The following is a 20,483-nucleotide window of genomic DNA, read 5'->3' on the forward strand; positions in this document are numbered from 1 at the left end:
GGAGTCCGAACCAAAATTTTGATTTTTTCTTTGCTTTGGATTTCGAACGAAAATCCAGAACTCGAACGCCCCTGAAAAAAACATAACGTGCGCGGACTGATCAGCTGGCAACGCACTTTATTACTGTGTATAACGCAGCCTCTATACGCAGATGTGTCCCGTTAGCTACATTTACTGACTGTTTTTTCTTCATATTGAGGTGTAAAACCTTTCCTGTCTCCGCACTGGACCGTGGCAGAGTGTCACAGGGGAGGTGCTCGCTCTCCACACCTCTGAGGCTGGAGCGCGCACTCCAGGGTTTGATGTCCTGTTGTCGGCTGGAGCTGGGACAGGGATGAGGCGAGTCTGGGACAGAGCATGACTTGGTTTATGACTTTGTCACAGCCAAACTGCACAGAAGCGCACATTCAGAGCTGGACACGCACCGGGCACCTCTTCACTTCTGGAGAGACGTCACTCACTCGGCAACCCCTCCCACATGCAGCGGCCACACACATAGAGGAACAGCGCACCTGCAGCAGACGCTCTACATTCACTCCTACAAAAGCCTATTTTAAGGCTTGGAACGCATTCTTTCTTTTTCCATTCATTGTAATGGGAAAAATCGATTCAGATTTCGAACAAATCGCTTCTCGAACGGCTCGAACAGATTGTGGTCGAGAACCGAGTTACCACTGTATTTTGATGACCTCATACTGTAAATGAACATTACAAGTTGTTTTCTTAGACTCTGTAAATTACGCCCGACAGAAAAATCACTTAGTTAGTTAGTTAGTCCACTGTCATTACCATTACGTTTCTCGCCGACTACGATACAATTACAGTCGTACAGAGAATAATGATTAAAGTCCTACATGAAGGCTTTTGGATTTGTGGGAAAATACAGATGCAGAAATGAGGTCGCAACCTGGTAAAGCACAGGGCAAAGGCTGGCTCCTAATCTCTTTTGTTTGATGGTATCTGGCAGGTTCAGTGAGATTTAGTCATCTTAATTCCAGAGGCCTGCCTTGGATGCGCAGCGTTATAGAAAATGACGAAAGATGATGCAACAAATGCAGAGACGGAGCCTAAAAGCAAAATGACAGGAAGGCAATAAAGACTTGACTTTTCTTTCCAAATGGTTTTTGAACATCAATTCATTACATAATAATAATAATAATAATAATAATAATAATCTACATTTGCTCTGGTATTTAGGAACATTTTACTTGTAGAAGAGTTGTGCCACATTGGCAGCACCCTTTACATCACGACACATTTATCCAGAGGGTCTAGGAAGGAAACCCTGACTATATCAACGCCAGATTTCCATTCCAACTTGGGGGAACCGAACTCATGGCCTACCCAAACTCATGTGCTACCACCAGGTAGGTACGTAGCATTAAATTCTCTACTAGAATGTAACCTTTATTCTTTGGGCAGGGTCCAGGAGGCACCAAGAGCTTACATTAATATGAGTTTTATTTGGCATCTGCTTTTACCTGCAGTGCAAAATCACACCACTCAAAGTGGGATAGAATCACCGAAACAGAGAGTGGATAGTGGGACAACCCAGCTCAAAAAAAAAAAAAAAAAAAAAAAATAGGACATGGGTCTTCAATCCGATCCTGAAAGGGCTGGGGTGGTGCCGGGTTTTGTTCCAACCGGTCAACCACCCAGTTTAACCAATGGGCTGTCAGCTGAAACAAGCACCACCAGACTGACAATAAACTGATTACAGTCACCAGACACCTGCCTGGGAAAAAAGAGATGTTTCCTTTTTTAAGAGAATGTCAGGTGTAACAGTCCGCTTTATGAAAGAAAAAGAACCAACAACTTGTTTGTATATATTTTGAACAGGGCATTAATACAATATTTTCACCAATAAAATACCATCTGATAGAGACACAAACCTGCAGCCAAAGTAGATTAACTGCAATTTCATTTTAAATACTAAAAACAAAATTCATGACAGGAAATTCTTTCATACAATGCAGGGAACTGTGATTCCAATACTGCATGCTTTTCCGAAGAACAGCCAGAAGAGTTATCTCAACATTTTACGTTGGGTCTTAGGAGAATGTTGCAGCTAAAAAAAGAAGACGGTGGTGGACAGGAACCCAGATGGAATGGGAGTAATAATGGCCTATGAGTGTCAGTGGCCCCCCTGTACTACAGGGGTGCGGGAATGTGTAATTAGACTGTCTAATTAAATGGGAGACAGTATCCTGTCAGGGGAGCCACACTGTCCATTGCTGGACAAGAAAGATGGAGAAAGAGAAATGAGATGACGGTAATATCCACCTACTGAGGAATCAAGACCTAGGCAGAAGAAAGAAGAAAATACAGATGCATATTTAGATTTTTTGTTGGGGTCTGTTTTGAGTGTCTAAGGAAAACATCAGCAGCTTTGAATTACAAACAAAGAGCAGCGGATGCTCATAAGCAACGCACTGTTGTGTATATACTAGGGCAGTTCATAGATTAATACAGGCAGCAACAGGACGTTAACCTACAACTAAACCTACAACTCATCATCTGTGCTGTGACATTGGATGCTGTGTCCCCAGATGACGTTCTGAGTGGGAGCCTTAACAGGCCTTAAATTGATGCTTGAGTTCACCCACACTTCAGCTCATGACTGCTCCACACGTTTTCATTCATAAATAGAATACTGTCGAATTCAAGCTGATTTGTTCCAGTTGTAAGGAGACTCAACGATAATTTTCGCAAATCTACTACAGTATAAACACAAACGTTTAAAACTTCACAGATTAAAAAAGGTACATTTCAGTATTTTTTTGTATGTTCTGATTTACAAAGTCACAGTTGGTGGCCCTCTTCCCACCAGCTGTTAAACACACTGCTCTTCTTTTTGCATTTTAAAGTCTTAGATATGAACATCTGGTAGAAAATACGTAAAGTGAGCGCACATGTACCACCACATGTAGAACATGTGAGTTGTAGTTCACCAAGTTTAGCAGCTCAATTCTCATCGCACCTTCGCTGAGCTGCTGAGACAGTCAGCACATTTCTGGGGCCAATAAAAAGTAATATTTCTAATAACTATCCTAAAACAACTGACTTGGAAAATAAACTAGAATTAGTTTGCATGCAAATCAATATCAACAAGAATGTTACGTAAAAGTTTCTGTCTTCTTTTTTCTTTTTTCATGTTATTTCCATACCCCTGGACAAATCTAGCGCTTCACATGTGAATGTACAGAGTGTTAGGAAAATCACAACAGGACTAAACTGCTCCATTGCCAACATGGGAATTCAATATTTTCCCGATACTTGGGTGCTGATTTGGTTTTATATATATATATATATATATATATATATATATATATATATATATATATATATATATATATATATATATATATATATATACTAAGTAGAACTCACTGCAGGCTCACCACCATGTCACTATATATATATATATATATATATATATATATATATATATATAGTTCTACTTATTTTGCAGTGGTAGTTTGTACTCCAGACAAGATATTGGTGCTTTACCTGACTTCACTCTCTTTTATGTGGCCTGCGAGCTCTTCCACAAACTTCTCGCCTTTCATCCAGTAAATGATGGGTCTTCTGTTTTCACCGCTGTAGCCGAAAAAAGCTTTGCAGTCCAGACTCAGGGGCATACCTGTAACACAAAAAGTGACACATTTACGATTGAGACAACTCAGTGGAACCATGACAGGAACATAATTGGATCTAAAAGTAGTACAAGAAAAGTGGGGTTTTTAAATAATGTATTTCGCTTGTAGGGAATTTGATAAGACGGCATCGAGTTGTGGTTGGATCATTTTGGGTTATCTGATTTCATCGTCCTCCAGGCGAGATGCGTTTAAAGACGTGGGATGGATTACAAACAATGACCTAAAAAACATACACATGTATCGTCATTCTTACTTTGTTTTATTTTTGTTTGACAGGGAATCATCTATATTCATGTTCCCTCTTTGCCTCAGAGGGACCCAGAATAGCAAGAAGCAGTGAAAATAAGATGATTTTCCTGCACATAGACATCAGTCACTGATTGATTAGCGCCCCCAGGATGTGTTTATGTTCTTCACATGTTATGTAGATTACTTCATTAATGACGCATGTTTGGAGAGTGAGTGCTGCTACCAGCTTCTCACTCACTTATGTCGCTGAAAAGGTGAAACCTTTGTTTGTCAGTGTTAGTTTTTCAGATATTTACTCTGTTCTTCAGGCTTATTGTTCGTTTTCATGCAGATATGGCGGATTTCCCTGGCAATAATAGGTCAGTTTCACTGGTCCTGTGACATAGATGCAGCTATAATTTAAAAAAAAATGTCCCTCTCACCCTTTTAAGGTGATAACCCTTGTCTCTCTCTCTCTCTGTCTGAAGCTGAGGTCCTCTACCAGAGGCCTGGGAATTTGAAGATTCAGCGCAGTATCTTAGCTGTTCCTAGGACTGCAATCTTCAGGATCAGTTGGAGCCACTCTCCCAGTTTGGGGGTCATCATATCTATCACGCCGCGCTCTTCTGCTCATTGTCCACCCCCACTATGTCTGGTTGGTTAACCAGCAGCTGTTTTCAAATCTGGGAGCTGAAGTTGCACTGTATATTAGCTTTGCTGTTCTCAACCACTCTTGGTGGTGTGTCCCATTGGGATTTGGGTACTTCTAGTCCGTACAGGGTGCAGAGGTTCCTGTAAACTATCCCAGCCACTTGGTTGTGCCTTTCCATGTATGCTGATCCTGCGAGCATCTTACACCCTGCTTGTGGCGCGTCTTCACACAGCCTGCAACCTGCCTCTGGTCAGCTCTCCTGTGGTAGATCCTGGCCTCGACGCCCAGGTGCTTAGGCCTGTTCTTGTGCCGTCACGATCAGTGCCTCTGTGCTGACTCTCACTCCAGCACTGTCCAGCCTATGTTAGGTCTTCGTGATGTCACCCACTTTCTCTAAAATCCCTTCTCACTGCTGATCAACAAGGTCATACACCAAACCAGAAACTTCACATGATCGCACATGATTAAGCGTCACAAGGAAAACAAAACACGAATTATGGAAATGGACACGATTATGGTGGGTTTTGGTGTCTTTAAATGAGAGTGTAATGTCATAATGAGAAAGAGACAGGAACATGTGGAACTAAAGTTTGCATCAGAGCAACAAATTTTGCTTCTGTGTTTCTCAGTCGACTGGCTTCTACGTTGCATTCCATTCAACATCAGTCGGGAGTGTTGAATAGGAACAACCTGCGGAAGAACCTTCGTGGTGTTACCAATAGATTTTGTAACATACATTTCTGCTGAAAATGTGAGTTATAGTAGATTTGAAAAACAGTGACTCTTGAAAATGGCGCATAGAGAACATAATATTAGGTACTAAAGATAACTGAGGAGGAACAACAACAACAACATGCCCCTACTGTACCATGCTTCTAAATGTACAGTCCCGATCACGGGTACAAAACAATGTCTGAAGGAGTGTCGATGTTTTCTCACAAAATACTGGCAACATTTTTTTAGCTTCTTTGCTACTCCCACGAACAACTATGAACTGTGGGTCATATCTGGCGTCTACTATTTTGAGGTATGAGTTTCCAAAATAACACTCACTGGGGAACAACCCCTGAGGATGAATTAGATCAAAAGGATTTAACATTTGATAGCAAAAATGAGGTCTGGGCTGGTCTCACGAGAGCTTCTTTATGACAAGATGGGACCAGACAAAAATTAGCATGCTCTCTCAGGTTTGCTATTTGCCGAATGTTCTGACTAAATCTGACTATATTACTGTGCGGCACACATTTCCTTCTTCTCCTTCTTAATGACCAGTTTCCGCTTCATGTTTCTCTCGTCACTCACTTTCTATCCATTTGTGTTAGTCAGATGTTTCTGCTGGCTGGCAGTTGTTCAAACAACCCAAGAGGAGTCCAAGCAAGTGAGGCGATGTTTACTTGAATAACTGTAGTGAACCTCTAGAAAACTAATCCTCCAAGAATTTAGCACCTATTACGTAACAATAGCAGCGACACTCACACACACTCACAGAGACACACACACAAGGGGATTTTTGTTAATTGACTTGGAATTATAGTCTTCAAGTTTGACATTTCTTTCAATTGATGTCATCTGTGATTTAGCTCCTTCATTAAACCTTGGCCTACATATCGCAGATGAGCGTTAAATAAAGGTTATTGAATTGAATCGTCCCTCTTCCTCAGAAATCTCAGCTTTGAAAGCAGAATGTGCTGAGAGAGGAATTTAGAGAGTGATGATACTTTCTGGTTCAAATTGTACAAGCCATTTTCATATCAAAATTACTGTACATACTTGTAATTCAGGGAGAATTATGGAAGGGAGCTGAAGTTATTTGGAGATTTGGTAGTATAAAATATGCACCAGAGACTGACTGGTGCATTGAGAGAGGTGAACAACAGGCTGGCATCTTTATACCAAAGTCATAATTGTTATATCATTATTATTCCTACTATAGTTCTATATTTCATCCACCATTGAGGTCATTTTTTTTCTCAGCAGCAAGATGCTGCTTTAAAAGGTTCATAAAACAAGTGAGGGCTGTAGTCAACTGTTAAAAATACATGAAGTAAATCCATTCAGCAGTATTGAACAAGTATAGTTTTTAAGTTGTTCAGGCAAATAAAAAGTCCAGCTCTTGAGATCTGACTCCCACATGACCGCCGGACACGCATGTCTCACCTCATTTACCGAGGGCGCAGCAAAGCTTTGGAACCGCTTTACACGCTGAGAAGAGGGCACAACATGATCATCAACTACGAGGCTTTTGTTTATCTTATGCAATGCTGAATCACTTCTATTGAGGAAACAGTCCATGGAGGTCATTTAGCGCCACAGGTTTTCAGACTGCATTTCACTGAAGCAGCTTTGATGAGGTCACATGCGCTGAGGAATTATACGCATGGCGTGTCATTTCAGGACATTTTAGTCTTTCTTCATCCAGCAACTCATTTCCGATGAGATGACTGCCAAGAGATCAAATCCTTTTCCTTCACCTTCTGTGGGCTTCACTGCTCATATGGCTTGAGCCTCTCTAGTAACAGCTCCTTCCTTTTCTTCCATTCATTAAGCTGCAGGAAGAGGAGCAGCGGAGGTGACGGCAGAAAAGTGGCTCTAATATGTCAAGTCAACTCTGTCAGAGGCTTTGTTTCCGGATGACCAATTAACAGCCTCTGCAGCCATTGTGGCCTGCCAAAGATGGATGGAAGGAGCACTCCAGATTGGACCAACAATGACTTGGCTTGACTCACAGTACCTGGTTATAATAAGTAGCCTGGTCTTGGGTCGGTGCGAGCACATGCTCACAGACCTGATCCATTTGTCCATCTGGTCATTAGGAGAGCACACATACAAATGTTGTGGCAAATGTGTGTTCGTGTGTGTTTGTGGGTGTGGAGAGTGTATACCAAGTGAATGAATACCAAGTCACAAACCACCTTCTTGTGAGGACATTTTGGCCTGTCCTCACAAGGTTTGGAGGGTTAAAATGTCAGTTTAGTATAATTGGGCACAGATTTGGTTCAGAGTCCTGGTTAAAGTTAGCTATTTGCTTTTGTTGGTAAAGTTAAGCATGAGAGGCTCTGGAAAGCATTACGCCAATGAGAGGTCCTCACAAAACGTAAAAAACATGACGTGTGCAAGCGTGTATGTGTGTGTTTCCAGATGGTGAACGTTTCTACGTCGTGGTATGTTTTGGACTTTGGACCGTTCTTTTTACTTCCGGGTTTGCCTTGTTTTTTGCCTTTGCGGCTGAGAATTTTCCCAAGTTTATTCTAATTTATGTTTTCTTGTTTCTTAGTTCGTCATCACTCGTGCCCGACCTGTCGTCAGTGTGTTTTTGGACCCTTTTGATTGCTCCCTGGATTTCTCCATTGGAGTCTCTCTTATTTATTTGTTTTGGACTTGGGTCGTGTCCCATTTGTGTTGGCTCTGCCATTTTAGTGAGATAGTGAGCTTTCATTGCCAGATGCCGCAAAATGTCACTCGGGATATAGCACCTGATGCAGATATCCGCTTTACTCATGGTGCCCCCTCTACTTCTTTTAGCTGCCTCACTGCCCAAATAAACACCTGAGAAAGACTCCATATGACCCAGTCAATGAAAACCACGTCCATGTGACTGTTCCAAAATGGGTTGTTGCCTAAGAACATTCCAAGTGCCTTGTCTACTTGGGAAATCCCATGCTACAACGCTGCCACAACGCTTGAATACAGCAGTGTTCCACCAGCAGCAGCCCATCAGAAGTGAACTTTCTTTTATTTTTATTTAAATATCTATATTTTTTTGAATAAAATAACACGAGAAAAAGACACTAAGTTGTTAATGAGGAGCGAAACAATCCATGAGCTCATGAGTTCCATGGTTTCATCTTATGTGAGTCTTTTAACTGAACCTAATAATAATAATAATTTGGAAGTTAACCTGTGGATCATTGAAGACATTTTACACTTGCTTGCGATCTCATTTCATTATTACTTGAGGCTCATTGTTATTTCAGAAACACTAGTCTGACTCTGACTCTCACAAATGAGGGCTCAATTTCCTGCTCGACGGGAAATGAATCTGCCACCAAGTAAGAATATTTGACTGATTTTAATAATCCATACATTTCTCTAGACTTCTGTCATTTCCCTCACTCTTTCATCCCCAGCGTGGTTCCTGTGTGACCTCGCCGCCCTCATACACGTGATATAACCTGAGGTGGTTCCCGCCACATTAGCAACCCTCCTAGGGCAGCAGTTTAAGAAAAGCAGCTCTTCTTGTCCATATTTGGACATTTCCTGACAGCTCCAATTAACCAGGTCCTGGAAACTTCCATGGCTGACATTTGATTGGCTGGGGGGCTGGCCTCGTTAACAGAAGTTTTAAATGAACACACAAAATTAGATGAGAGATTACTGGAGATATGCTTGAAGAGGTTAATTAAATGACCAGTCATGTGGGTCGAGTTTTAAGATTCAGAGCTGATACAGTGTCTCACACCACAGCGTCACTCTCCTCCCAGAACAATAGCCCTGGGTCCAACAAAGACTCTTTGTGAAAATGCTTGGTAAAAAAAAGTCCTGTCCGGCCACGAAAATGAGATTAAATATGTCAAATATATTTAAATATGTTAAAACATTTTGTCTTCTTTTTTATCCGGGAAAGCAATAACAGAAAAAACAACAGAAATATAGAAAATCATCCATATTTAAACAACTGCATGAAATATATGTTTAAATAAATGCCATGCCAAATGTGGAAATAATAACATTTTTGCGTCCCCTCTGCATTTATTAGTCTGTTTAAAAAATGTATTACATCACTCGACAAAAAAAAAAAAAAAAAGAATAAATATAATAATTTATTTTACTTTCCCCATACTGACTTTCCACACAAGAGGATCAGTAAAATGACACTTAATATTTGCCCTCACCTTGGAAGACATGACAGTTGCTATTCTGTGCTGAAATGGAAACATTTCCACTAGTTAAGAACTACTGAAGCATGTGTTCCTGGTGTGGGAGAATGTTCTCTTTCCTGTGTAGCAGAAGTCACTCGTGAAAAAGTTCTGACAATGAAAACATTGAACAACAAAACAATGGCAGCATGCATATTAGCACTATTGGTCTACTGAAGCATTTTCACTGACTTCATTGATCCAAATTCAGCTCTACTGATGATTCACACCAGACTAAATACATTTTATATTTCCTAATATTTAACATTCTGGGGTGCGATTAAACAAGCTGTTTACTTAAGCTGTGTATTATGTAACAATTACAATAAAATATGACCTCAGAAAAAGAAGTTATAAAATAATAATAATCATGCCAAGACTTTATTAAGAAATGAAACGTATTTTATCATAAATTAAGATCAAATGTGGAGTATTTGAAACCGAATCCAAAGTGAGGAAGTGTGATTAAACAAATCTGAAAACAAATGGCAGCACTTGAGGCAATGAATTCTTAGCCAAATATAAGTGCTCCATTTGAAGCCTTGTTTGAAATAGCTACAGGGCTGAATTTATTTTTGGGAACCTGCAGCAGTTTTTGGGATTATTGATGGATTATGCAAATGAGTACCTGCACACAATATTATGGGATTCTTCTATTCTGATTTTGGATTCGCGGTCTACAGTAGCTGGTTTAGAAGTCACAATAGTTTGTCTACTGGTTAGATGTTTGATCCTGGATACGCTGTGGAGAGAGTCTCACAGCGCAGGATAGTTGTTGTTGCCCATGGAAAACAACAAAAGGTCCAGTGTTTGATGTCTCCAACCTACTTTTCCAGCATCTGTCAGCCTGCATTCTTGACCTCTGGTCGTGTTTTTGAGCTTTTGCCCAGTCTGCTGGTGTTGACCCACTTTCATGTGACCTGAACTCCTGTCCTTCCATGATTTGTCAGCTTTCCAGGAGCAATGCTTTGTTTTCACATGTGCCTGGATATTTTGCATTTATAGTGGCATATATTGCAGGACAGTATGTGTGTACTAACTAAGTTTTGATAAAATCCAGTGGCGGGCCATGCATTTCACACCTTGGCTTTCAGTGCTGCCATACTTAGTCTGGCTTCAATATATGCAGCACCTCTGACAATGATTTATGACACCGCATCGTATTACGTAGAAGAGTATTTTCAGAAAACTGTAAAATAAAAAGGGTATTTAAAATGACCTTTCTAAAAGGTTTCAATAAGTCCACAAAGAATAGGTGAGCATACACCCAAAAAATACAAAATCCCACTTTAATATCAGAAAGGCGTCCGAAATGAAACAAACACATTTTTTTGTATTTGTTCGGGGGTATAGATGGAAAGAAATGAAGAAAAACAGTTTTAGGCCCAACATAGGGATTTTTTTTTTTAAATAAAATGATTGTAGTCTTCAACACTTGTGTCATGTGCGAACCTGAATTTGTGAACATAAATAGAAGTCATGTGACTTATTGTCTGGTATAAAATTTCAGACTCCCTCCATAACTGCTGATTACTGCATACAGTGAAGGGCATGCAGAAAAATATTTTGACAATACGGACAGAATGATCCAGTGATGGATGATTGATCAGACGCACAGACTACCAGTGTGAACAACCTCTAAACCACAGCTAAGCCTCATTGGACTGGGGTCTCAACAGCATTCCATATGCAGGAAAAACCTCTCTGAGACCATCGCACAGATTCTGTTAATGCCCTGGATCATCGCCTTGCAGCCCAACAGCCATTCTCTCTCTTCTCAGAGTGATTTCAGAGTCGAGGGTTTAGAGTTTCTGTGCCATTGTTTGCCTCCAACTCTGTCACAGCAACCTATTTGAAACTATCTTGTACGCGTCCATTTTGATATCCACGTGACCATTATGAAAAACAACAAACTGACTCACTGATGTTTGGGATCATTCAACATTCATGTTGGACATATTTTGAGCGACATCTGTCGCAGCTGTGAACCTGAATAAATCCTACACACCCCTCAGCTTGTTTCCTCTGTGCTAACATGTGCTTGTCGATTTCACCAAATTCTTGACTGAATATTTCCAGATTATTCTCCCTTCCTGGCCTTTTTAATTAACATTAAATCCCAATGGATAATTCGTTTCTGACTCCATAAAGCTTAAATGATGTACGGCCGAATTCTATTTGCCTGGATTAGTCCGCCTCCCTGGACCGAACAGCGGCTGCTGGAGTCCAGTGGAGCTGTGAGCTGGGAACAGCAATGAAATATTATTATTGTACCTAATCTATGAAGACGGTAGCCGCGTTCTTTCATGTTCGTCTTATTCTGTAAGTGATTGAATAAAACACGTTTTTAAATATGTTGCCAATGTGAGTCACTTGGATGCCTGGATGATTGGATAAATGCATTTTAAAATCTGCATACATTCTGAGGCACAGACATTCTGAGTCCAGAACGAGAACCACAACACCAGAGTTTTGCATAATTTTGGGACCCTGACGAAAAAAAAACATGAGGCCAGAGTGAACATGTGTAAGAGAGCGCTGGCATACAGAGGAAAAAAGACGTGCGCAGATGAAGACTGAATGTACCAAGCTGCAGCCACACTTCCAGGACGGTCGCTTCTTAACAATTTGCCTCGATAACAGGCACTCTAAAAAAAAAAGATCCTGAGATTGAGTTCTGAGATCTGAACCACAGTAGCCATTTGCAGCGTCTCCATGCTTGAAGTCTCTCACAGCTGTTACTCAGTGTTTTTAAGTTATCAGAATAGTATTCACTGATTTAAACCATGGGAAGTGAGGGTAGTGGGCGGGGGGTGGTTAAACATTGAAAAACGAAGCCTTTGTTACGAATTTTTCTAATTAATATTTCATAAGCATCTAGCCTGGCCTATGTAGGAGGCCTCCTGGGTTTAGTGTGCAAGGTTCATTTGGGAGCAGCTCTTCTCCTGTGAAAGTCTCCTGCTATTTTGATTGATGCAAGTGAATGGATGAGTGCCTTTTTCCATGTTTTGGTTTATTAAAATTCAGCTCGAGCATCTTCATTAACTTTAATGTACACGCCAATTCTAGAGAATATTAAGACTGACAGCATTATTTTTAACCAAAAGAGCTGACTGTTGCAGTTATCATCACTGATTATTGGTCAAAAGTTCAATTAAACGACCACCTGCATCAAATTATCAAACTGAGCAAGTTACAAGACAGAATGTATTAATAGTAGGCCATTTATCAAGCTTAACTGTGAAAGGATCAGAGCCAAAGTCGGGCATGAGAGTCATGTTATGGAAAAATGAGAACACATGTGGAGCCTCAAACGCTGTATGAACAATCGTAATCTGAGCATTTTCTGTCTTGCCTGCATTTTCAACATCTCATAATCTCACCTCATTTCTGAAAACCTCAGCTGTATCAGGGCTGCATCAGCGATGGACTGATGCTTCGTAACACAGTGTACTGATTTTTGGACCTCAGTAAGGTGCGCTGCCAGAATGATGGGAGTTTGCATCAATATGGTTGTTGAAAGTCGAAGCTTTATGAGCAGAGAGCGCCATCTACTGGGCTCAGAAAATGAGGGCACTGTTTCATGAGGCTTCACAAAGTCATCAATAACCTCTGGACTTGAGAAAAACATCCAGTTGTGTGGAGGGTTGTCGCCCATATAAGTACAAGCAGTACTGATTTAGTTTGAACTTAAAAAAAGCTTGACGCTTCCACATCTTTGGTGGAGAGACTCTGAGTACCTGAGTAGTATTAGGAAGGAGGAACCACAAAATTAAAATTTCCATGACTGATTTACAACTACGCACTGACAGCCCACTCAACATTTGAAAAATGGTTTTTACCACATGCTTTTGTTCTCTGGCCAACAACTGCAGAGTTCAGCTTGCTGTCACCACTCACATGCTGGGAGAAGCTCCAAATGAGCTTCTGGCTCATGGGCCATGCTGGTACCATTGTTTGCCAGAAAAGCTCTGGGAAGTCAGATCAGGAAGTATAAATAATGGCACACTGGGGGCTCGCCTTTGATGCCACGATGGGTCAGATTTGAGATCCTGATCCATGTGGGCCGCCGGCAGAATACAGCAGGGCGCTTACTGGTATGTTTTTTTTAATAATATTCGCTGATCTGGTCGGATAATTATTGGCAATATAGAACTTCTAAGTGACCCCAGTCAAGTTTCACCCCTGTGGGTCATTTTATTTTAAAACCAAGTGATGGTACAATCATCCCAGTCTGTTATAATGACATTCAAAATGTGAAAAATAATACAAGGATTAGTTAACACAGGAAATGCATCTACAAATATAATCGCTATTTGGCATTTTATTATCAGTTTGGTGATAGAAAAAAAGAATAATTTAGGGGCATTTCCTGAGATGGCACATGCAAATTGAAACAAGTGTGAAGTGTTGATGAGACAGTGCTTTCAACATCCAGCACGGGTGGTTAAATGAATCCAACCCATGTTTGTGCCAAAGTGAAAGCGAAGAAGTGAAGTGCCAGTTACAACCTACTTTGAAAAAAGTACATTTCTTTTCTAGAATGCACAATGAGTTTTACTGCCCCTGATGTTTCACAACCTCTGTGTTGGTCATGTGAGGGTAGGGATTTCTCAGTGGGGGTCAGAATGAGTGGACGACTAATTTTAGTTTGGACAAGCTTCTGATTTGCCTACAGATTATCAGTAATGATAAAACATGTTTTCCTTTGGGGTCGAGAAAGGCGCCCTGCTGACTTGGGTAGAGGACTGTACTGACTGAACCAGGTCACCAGACGGCTTGGTCCTTGCACTGAAATACTCCCCACCTCTTCACGGCCACATCTTTAGATTTTTGTGAGGTCCACACTCTCTGATATCAGTGACAGATTATTTCCTCCTGCTTTCATTTCTCTGCTCTAAAAAGTCAGTGAAACAGATGGGTGACGATTGCTGCAATGTGAGGCAGTCTCCTCCCCGACCCCCCCCTCACCTCCATTAGTTCTTCTGCATGCATTAAGGTTCCGAAACAAAAGCCAATTAGCATATGCATGAGTCTGAGATGACAAATGAAAGTGACAGAACAGATTTGGCTTCTTGGGTGGGGAATCCTTCCACCTGCAACTGTTTCCTCCGGCTCTTCAATGTTGCTCCAGCTTCTTCGTATGTCCACACGTCTCTCACTCATCTGTCAGTAGCTCGTGGTTGTGACAGCAAATCAGCACATTTGGCACTATAATAAATGTTAGGGATGCACAGTCCATGCTTCACTTCCAACACCTGAATTTGTTTGATTTGAAAATAAAATTGCAACACTGTTAGTTTCATATTGACAGTTGACATCCACTCTCCGTTATATATATTAATGAATTCAGATTTTCCTACTGGCGTTTATCTGAAATAAAAAAAAGTATGAATGAGTGACAGACACCTGAAGTCCACATACATATATTTGAGTGATTTAATGTTTACAACATGCCGGGGAGCCTCACTTGACTGCCTCACTCTCTTGCATAGGTCACCAGCCTGCTACACGGGAACAATCCACCTAATTCCTGTTTGTAAGGCAAGTTTCAGGTCCCAGTGCAGCTAACAATTGGTTGGGTCTCATCCCCAGTAAGAGGTAACCCAAGCACTTTGCTTTGTGTGGTCATTGTGAATGGAGTGTGTGTATGTGTCTCTTTCCTAAATTGACACGACTATAGTGTTGTATCACATCATCCATGTCAGCATACTAACTGTAAAACAGTTTCGGGTTTGAGTCCCATTCCATTTGCTATATGGTCCGGTCATTGTCATCATCATCATAGTCATCATCAGTAGCAGCAGCAGTTGCAGCAATTTTCGTAAGTGGTGAGACGCTGGTAAAATGGTAGTTAAGAGGGAAATATTCCTCCCACTTGTCTTTGAAAAACGCATTCCAAATCTTGCAATATTGATCCACCATCACAACAAAAAAATAAAATAAAGCATGTGTCAAAAGAATTTTCAATATCCATTTTTGTGAAAGCATTTTCTGTTTTAATCTTTTCATCGGAGAGCCAGCGGTGAGAGGTAAACTATATATGGGCCTCTAGTCCTGGATCAAATGCAAAAGGTTCATCATCTTCATACTTTCCTAGGTGATTTCAGGCCACCCTTCTCTGATGTTGTTGTTTTTTCTGCCCACCCACATCTGCCACTTATTTATCACTCACTTCTCGAAGACTTCAAAGGTTTCCGGGACAAATGATAAATTGAGGGATTCCTCCCAGGAAAGATGAAACAATTGTTGTGGAGTTGATCCAAACACTGTATCTTGTCCACAGCAGGTGTCTGTTAGGGCTTAGCGCTCATACAAATGAGATGTTTTCCTCTCTAGCGGGGCTGCAGGATCCTTCTGATCTAGGCGGTGCAAGTGACGCCCTGCTTAACAGAAGCTCAAATTAGCTTCTGCAGGAAAAACAGCAACAAAGTCTTAGCTGTGTATCATCAGATGAAACAAAAATGTAAAAACTTCACAGGTGGTGATGTAATGCAGGGTGCAAGCAACAAGATGACCAGGTTCTCATGTCATCTCAGTCTTTAATGCCAAACAGTCATGATAACACGATATGTTCAGACAACAGAGCGGACTTGACAGTCTATTTTATCTTGTTTTGAAAATGGAAAGCAAACCAGAAAAAAAGTGGATATCTCGACCAATGGAAGGAGCAAAACGCAGAGACCCATCACAATTTAAGATACAGACGGCAGTGGGTGGAAGATAGACAAATGGAGAGGGAGTCTGATAGAAGCAGGCGTCTAGCAGGGACAGAAGGAGGACTGACACAGAGCGATAAATACAATGAGGGGAGAAGATAGACAGAGGTGGAATAAGAAAGACAAGAGGGGAGGAAGAAGATGGTGATGGGTCTGCTTATCTTCGTCTGCCTTTCACTGCAGCCCTGACACCTGATACGAGTGAGTCTGTGTGTGTGTGTGTTTGAGCATTCCCATTGTGTCTATGAGCCTCTCTGAAGAAATCTGAAGTGTGAATTCTTAAATGTTGCTGATTGACAGGCCATATCTACCGTAATGAGAAACCAACAGCATTAACACAAAAAATTTGTCTGTATAATATAAACAAGAGAAAAAAAGAGGTGTAGATATTGAAGCTGCAGTTTAACATACTCTAAAATGGCAGGAAAGGTCTGCAGTCTGTGGTCTCAGCTTTTAAGCCAAAATTGCTTCATCTTGTTGTGATAAACTGTGAGTCAATAAAAACACAACCCACGTTTCGCAATGTCATTTTCCAAGTCATCCGGAACTGTCATGTTGTTGCTGGTTGGTGTGCCAACAAGTCAGTAAAGTAAGGCAAATGAAACCAGGTGGGGAGAAAAAAAAAATTGTCACCACCCTAAACCTAACCATCCAAAACAAATGGTTAACCTGAACAGGACTTAACCAAACTCCAAACTCAATCATAATGACCTAGTTGTTGAAATGTTAACCTTCTAATTTAGACTTAACCTAGATACGACTAGCAGGTGTCTTTTTTTCCCCAAATTGGTCCTAAAAAGAATAGAAAAATCAATTCCATGTTGACGCACGTGTTTCAATGGAGTAAACAGTGTCCCTTCATGGGGTGTCGCACAAAATGAGGGGTCGGGACTCAAAGTCAGCTCAAAAAGAGTTGCTACTTGATGTGTATGTAGTGAGAATATGGACTCTTTTACTACAGTATGTGTAAAAATAAGACCTGGGGGTATCAGAGGGGCTTCATCTGTTTGCTTTTACAGCATATAAATACCATCTTCAGCTAACCAGCACTTACTGTATAGTAGTCTTGTTCAAGGGTAGCGGGGAGTGCTGGAGCCTATTCCAGCAGTCATTGGGCGAGAGGCAGGAATACACCCTGGACAGGTCGCTGTCCATCGCAGGGCACACACACACACCATTCATACACACACACACACACACACACACCTAGGGGCACTGATAGAGTGTCCAATTAACCTACTGAGCATGTCTTTGGGCTGTGGGAGGAAAGCAGAGTATCCAGAGAAAACCCACAAAGATAACACGCTAACTCTGGCCATTCAGATATGTGCTCATGACAAGACCAACCATTCAGAACCTTCAGAGAATGTATGGCAGCAAATTCATTCAGATGTTAACTGTCTTTACATTTTCATTTTTTCTTCCCTGTTTTTTTTTTTTTTTTCACTATAGTAGGGATGTAAGTCCTGCAGCATCACTGTCACAACACGGAGTCTAATGAATTACTTTAATGACCTAAAGCGCCTCGGTATAATGAGAAAGACAGGGGAGGAGGAAGGATGTGGTGATACAAAGAGGAAACGAACAAAGGAAAAGAAGATGAGGAGAAATATGGAGGAAAGTGAAGAAAGAGCACCAGAGCCTCAGTTGATGGTGTAAATCTCCCTCAGGTTGAAACTCACTCATAATTAAAACTGTGTGTGTACATGTGAGTGAAGCAGTGTTGTAGTCACAACCAGCAGGACTGCCATGTTCAAGTGAAAGCGTGAAGGCCCAACTCCCTGCCCATCCCTGCCCTTTGTTCAGTCGAATTTGAGAGATGAGAGCTGAAGGCCTGGATTGTCACCAACTTCACTTTTTCTTAGTTTAATTTGTGCCCACTCTGAATCAACAATGTTTGAATCTTCTCCGACACAAGTTCCACCTCCACTCTTGTCTCTTGTAGGCTGAAGTTCAAAGGTCATGACTTTTTTTAAATTTTTTGTTAAGGGTGACTGTAACATAAATTATTGACTAGTATATAATAGTGCATGACTATGAATAGGAACCACCAGGATAATTAAATAAACATTCACAGCCTTCAGACTTCAATGACTCTGGAGTCAGTTCATTTCAAGCTCTGACAATGGGTTGCTGCTCCAAGTTAATCACTGACTTTGCTCAGGTTGCACAGGGCGGCAGCTTTACTAAGACTCTGGTTTGCCGTGGCTAAATAGCATGTGCTATGTAGACTTGAGCAGAGGCCAGAAGTCCAGCTTCAGTTTGATTCACCAGGACTGCAGGTCCTGTCTTTAACAGGAGAAGACTGAGATTTAAAACAAAGATATGTGCGTCCTGGTTCACTGCAGCGCCAGAGTGGAGAACATGGTATTGTTGGTATTGTCACTGTAGCTGCCCATGGTTACACAATAATACCTGCGCTTACTGTTTCCAAAGATGATCAATGGAGACCCCCTTTGTACTTGCAAAAACCTTATAAATCTTTATTTATGCTATATTACATCCCACATTGCAAATTAATTGTGGTGAAAGTACAGACTGGAGTACACACTGTACCTTGCATCATGCAAAGAAAAAAAAGGAAATATTAGATATACCGAATGTTGTATTTTCTACGTACACATCGATAGATAGATAGATAGATAGATAGATAGATAGATAGATAGATGGATGGATGATAGATAGATAGATAGATAGATAGATGGATGATAGTTAGATAGATAGATAGATAGATGGATGATAGTTAGATAGATAGAAGATAGATAGATAGATAGATAGATAGACAGATAGATAGATAGATAGATAGATAGATAGATAGATAGATAGATGGATGATAGATAGATAGATAGATAGATAGATGGATAGATGGATGATAGATAGATAGATAGACAGATAGATAGATAGATAGATAGATAGATAGATAGATAGATAGATAGACAGATAGATAGATAGATAGATGGATGTTAGATAGATCCTGTTAGATAGAGACCTGTATGTTACAGCAAAGAAATACTTGATAATATTACTTGAAATAATTGATATAATAAACTAAAACGGCATCAAACGTTTCATTTTCATCTGAATTCTTTGAAACACTGCTGCTCTTTGGATTATTAGAGATCCAGAAAATGAGCAGTTCCATCACTTCATGTTTAAAACAATGACTGCAAAATGTTTTCAATGAACTTGCTATCTATCCTGTAACAAAATAGATACTTCATGGGAAAAAAATACATCAAAGAGCAGGACAAAGGTGATGATGAATGTGCGACAAAAAGAGCAAATTACTGGGAACAATTTAATTAAGTACAGCAATTATTAATTTACCGACCCACCTCTCCTGGGACAAAACATAATCACCAATTGCATGAAATGCTTGAGAGCTCAAGAAGAACTGGCTCATCTGACTCCATGCAGATAAAATCCGGGCATCACACGGACTCAGATGCTCTGACTCTGAATGATACATGCGTGTGTGTGTAGGACGACCATTGTATGATAGAGAGGAAAAGCACCTGCACATCCCTACAATGGCAACAAGCCTAGTCCCAAATGGTTCATTCATGGCTTCCTCAGTCAGAGAGATGATGTTTACACATATCGTTTTATTATATAGTCTCCAAAATTAAATAAAAATTACAAAATGACATTACCATAAGTCAGAATTCTTTATAAAATCATAAAAAATACTAATATATACACCCTGCTGTTGCTTAAGTTGGTGTGAATGGTGGATGAAGTTTTGGGCAGAATTTGGATATAAGTAAAAAAAACAAAGAATCCTCTGTGATCGACATATTACAATATTTAAATGAAGAACTGAAAAATAACAAGTGAATGAATATTCAAGCGAGGTTCAGCGAATGCTAAGAGAAGTCACTTGCGGAGCACCCTTGGCCCTGAGCTTTGAAACACTTAACATACAGGAGAAGTTTATAATAAACACTGAAATCATGCAATGAATAATATTCTTGGATTTATTCCAATGACCTTTTGAGATATTTGACACTACCTTGTTGTGCCTCAGGGGGCGTTGACACATTATGCGGATTTACAACCTCATAGGTCAAAGCCCTGAAGCCTGATGGGAGGGATTCAGAGGCGGTTTAGCTGCTTACCTGGTGTGATTTCTATCACTGTGTCCTGCCTCTCCGGGGGGTACAGGACTTTGGGAGGCTGAGTGGTCTGGAGAGCTGGAAGGGAGAGAAGGAAGACTGATGATGCGATCAAATGTAAACATGTTTAAGGAGCGTGTTGTAGCGACCATGTGCACCCATTCACTCATTCAGTCTTTTGTTTGGAGCTGCAG

General features: G+C 40.7%; 1 protein-coding gene across 4 annotated transcripts in view; it reads right to left on the reverse strand.

Annotated features, from left to right (window-relative positions):
* il1rapl2 (interleukin 1 receptor accessory protein-like 2) overlaps positions 1-20,483 on the reverse strand; it is a 255,847-nt gene that overhangs the window by 19,408 nt on the left and 215,956 nt on the right. For all 4 annotated transcript variants that reach the window (XM_053878428.1, XM_053878430.1, XM_053878429.1 and 1 more), the window contains 2 exons: positions 20,293-20,367; positions 3,511-3,643 (listed from right to left, as the gene is read on the reverse strand). In XM_053878428.1, coding sequence (XP_053734403.1) covers positions 3,511-3,643; positions 20,293-20,367 — 208 coding nt within the window. The remainder of the gene's footprint in view (positions 1-3,510; positions 3,644-20,292; positions 20,368-20,483) is intronic.

The sequence above is a fragment of the Synchiropus splendidus genome, chromosome 11, assembly GCF_027744825.2.
Source record: "Synchiropus splendidus isolate RoL2022-P1 chromosome 11, RoL_Sspl_1.0, whole genome shotgun sequence".
Classification (NCBI taxonomy): Eukaryota; Metazoa; Chordata; class Actinopteri; order Syngnathiformes; family Callionymidae; genus Synchiropus; species Synchiropus splendidus.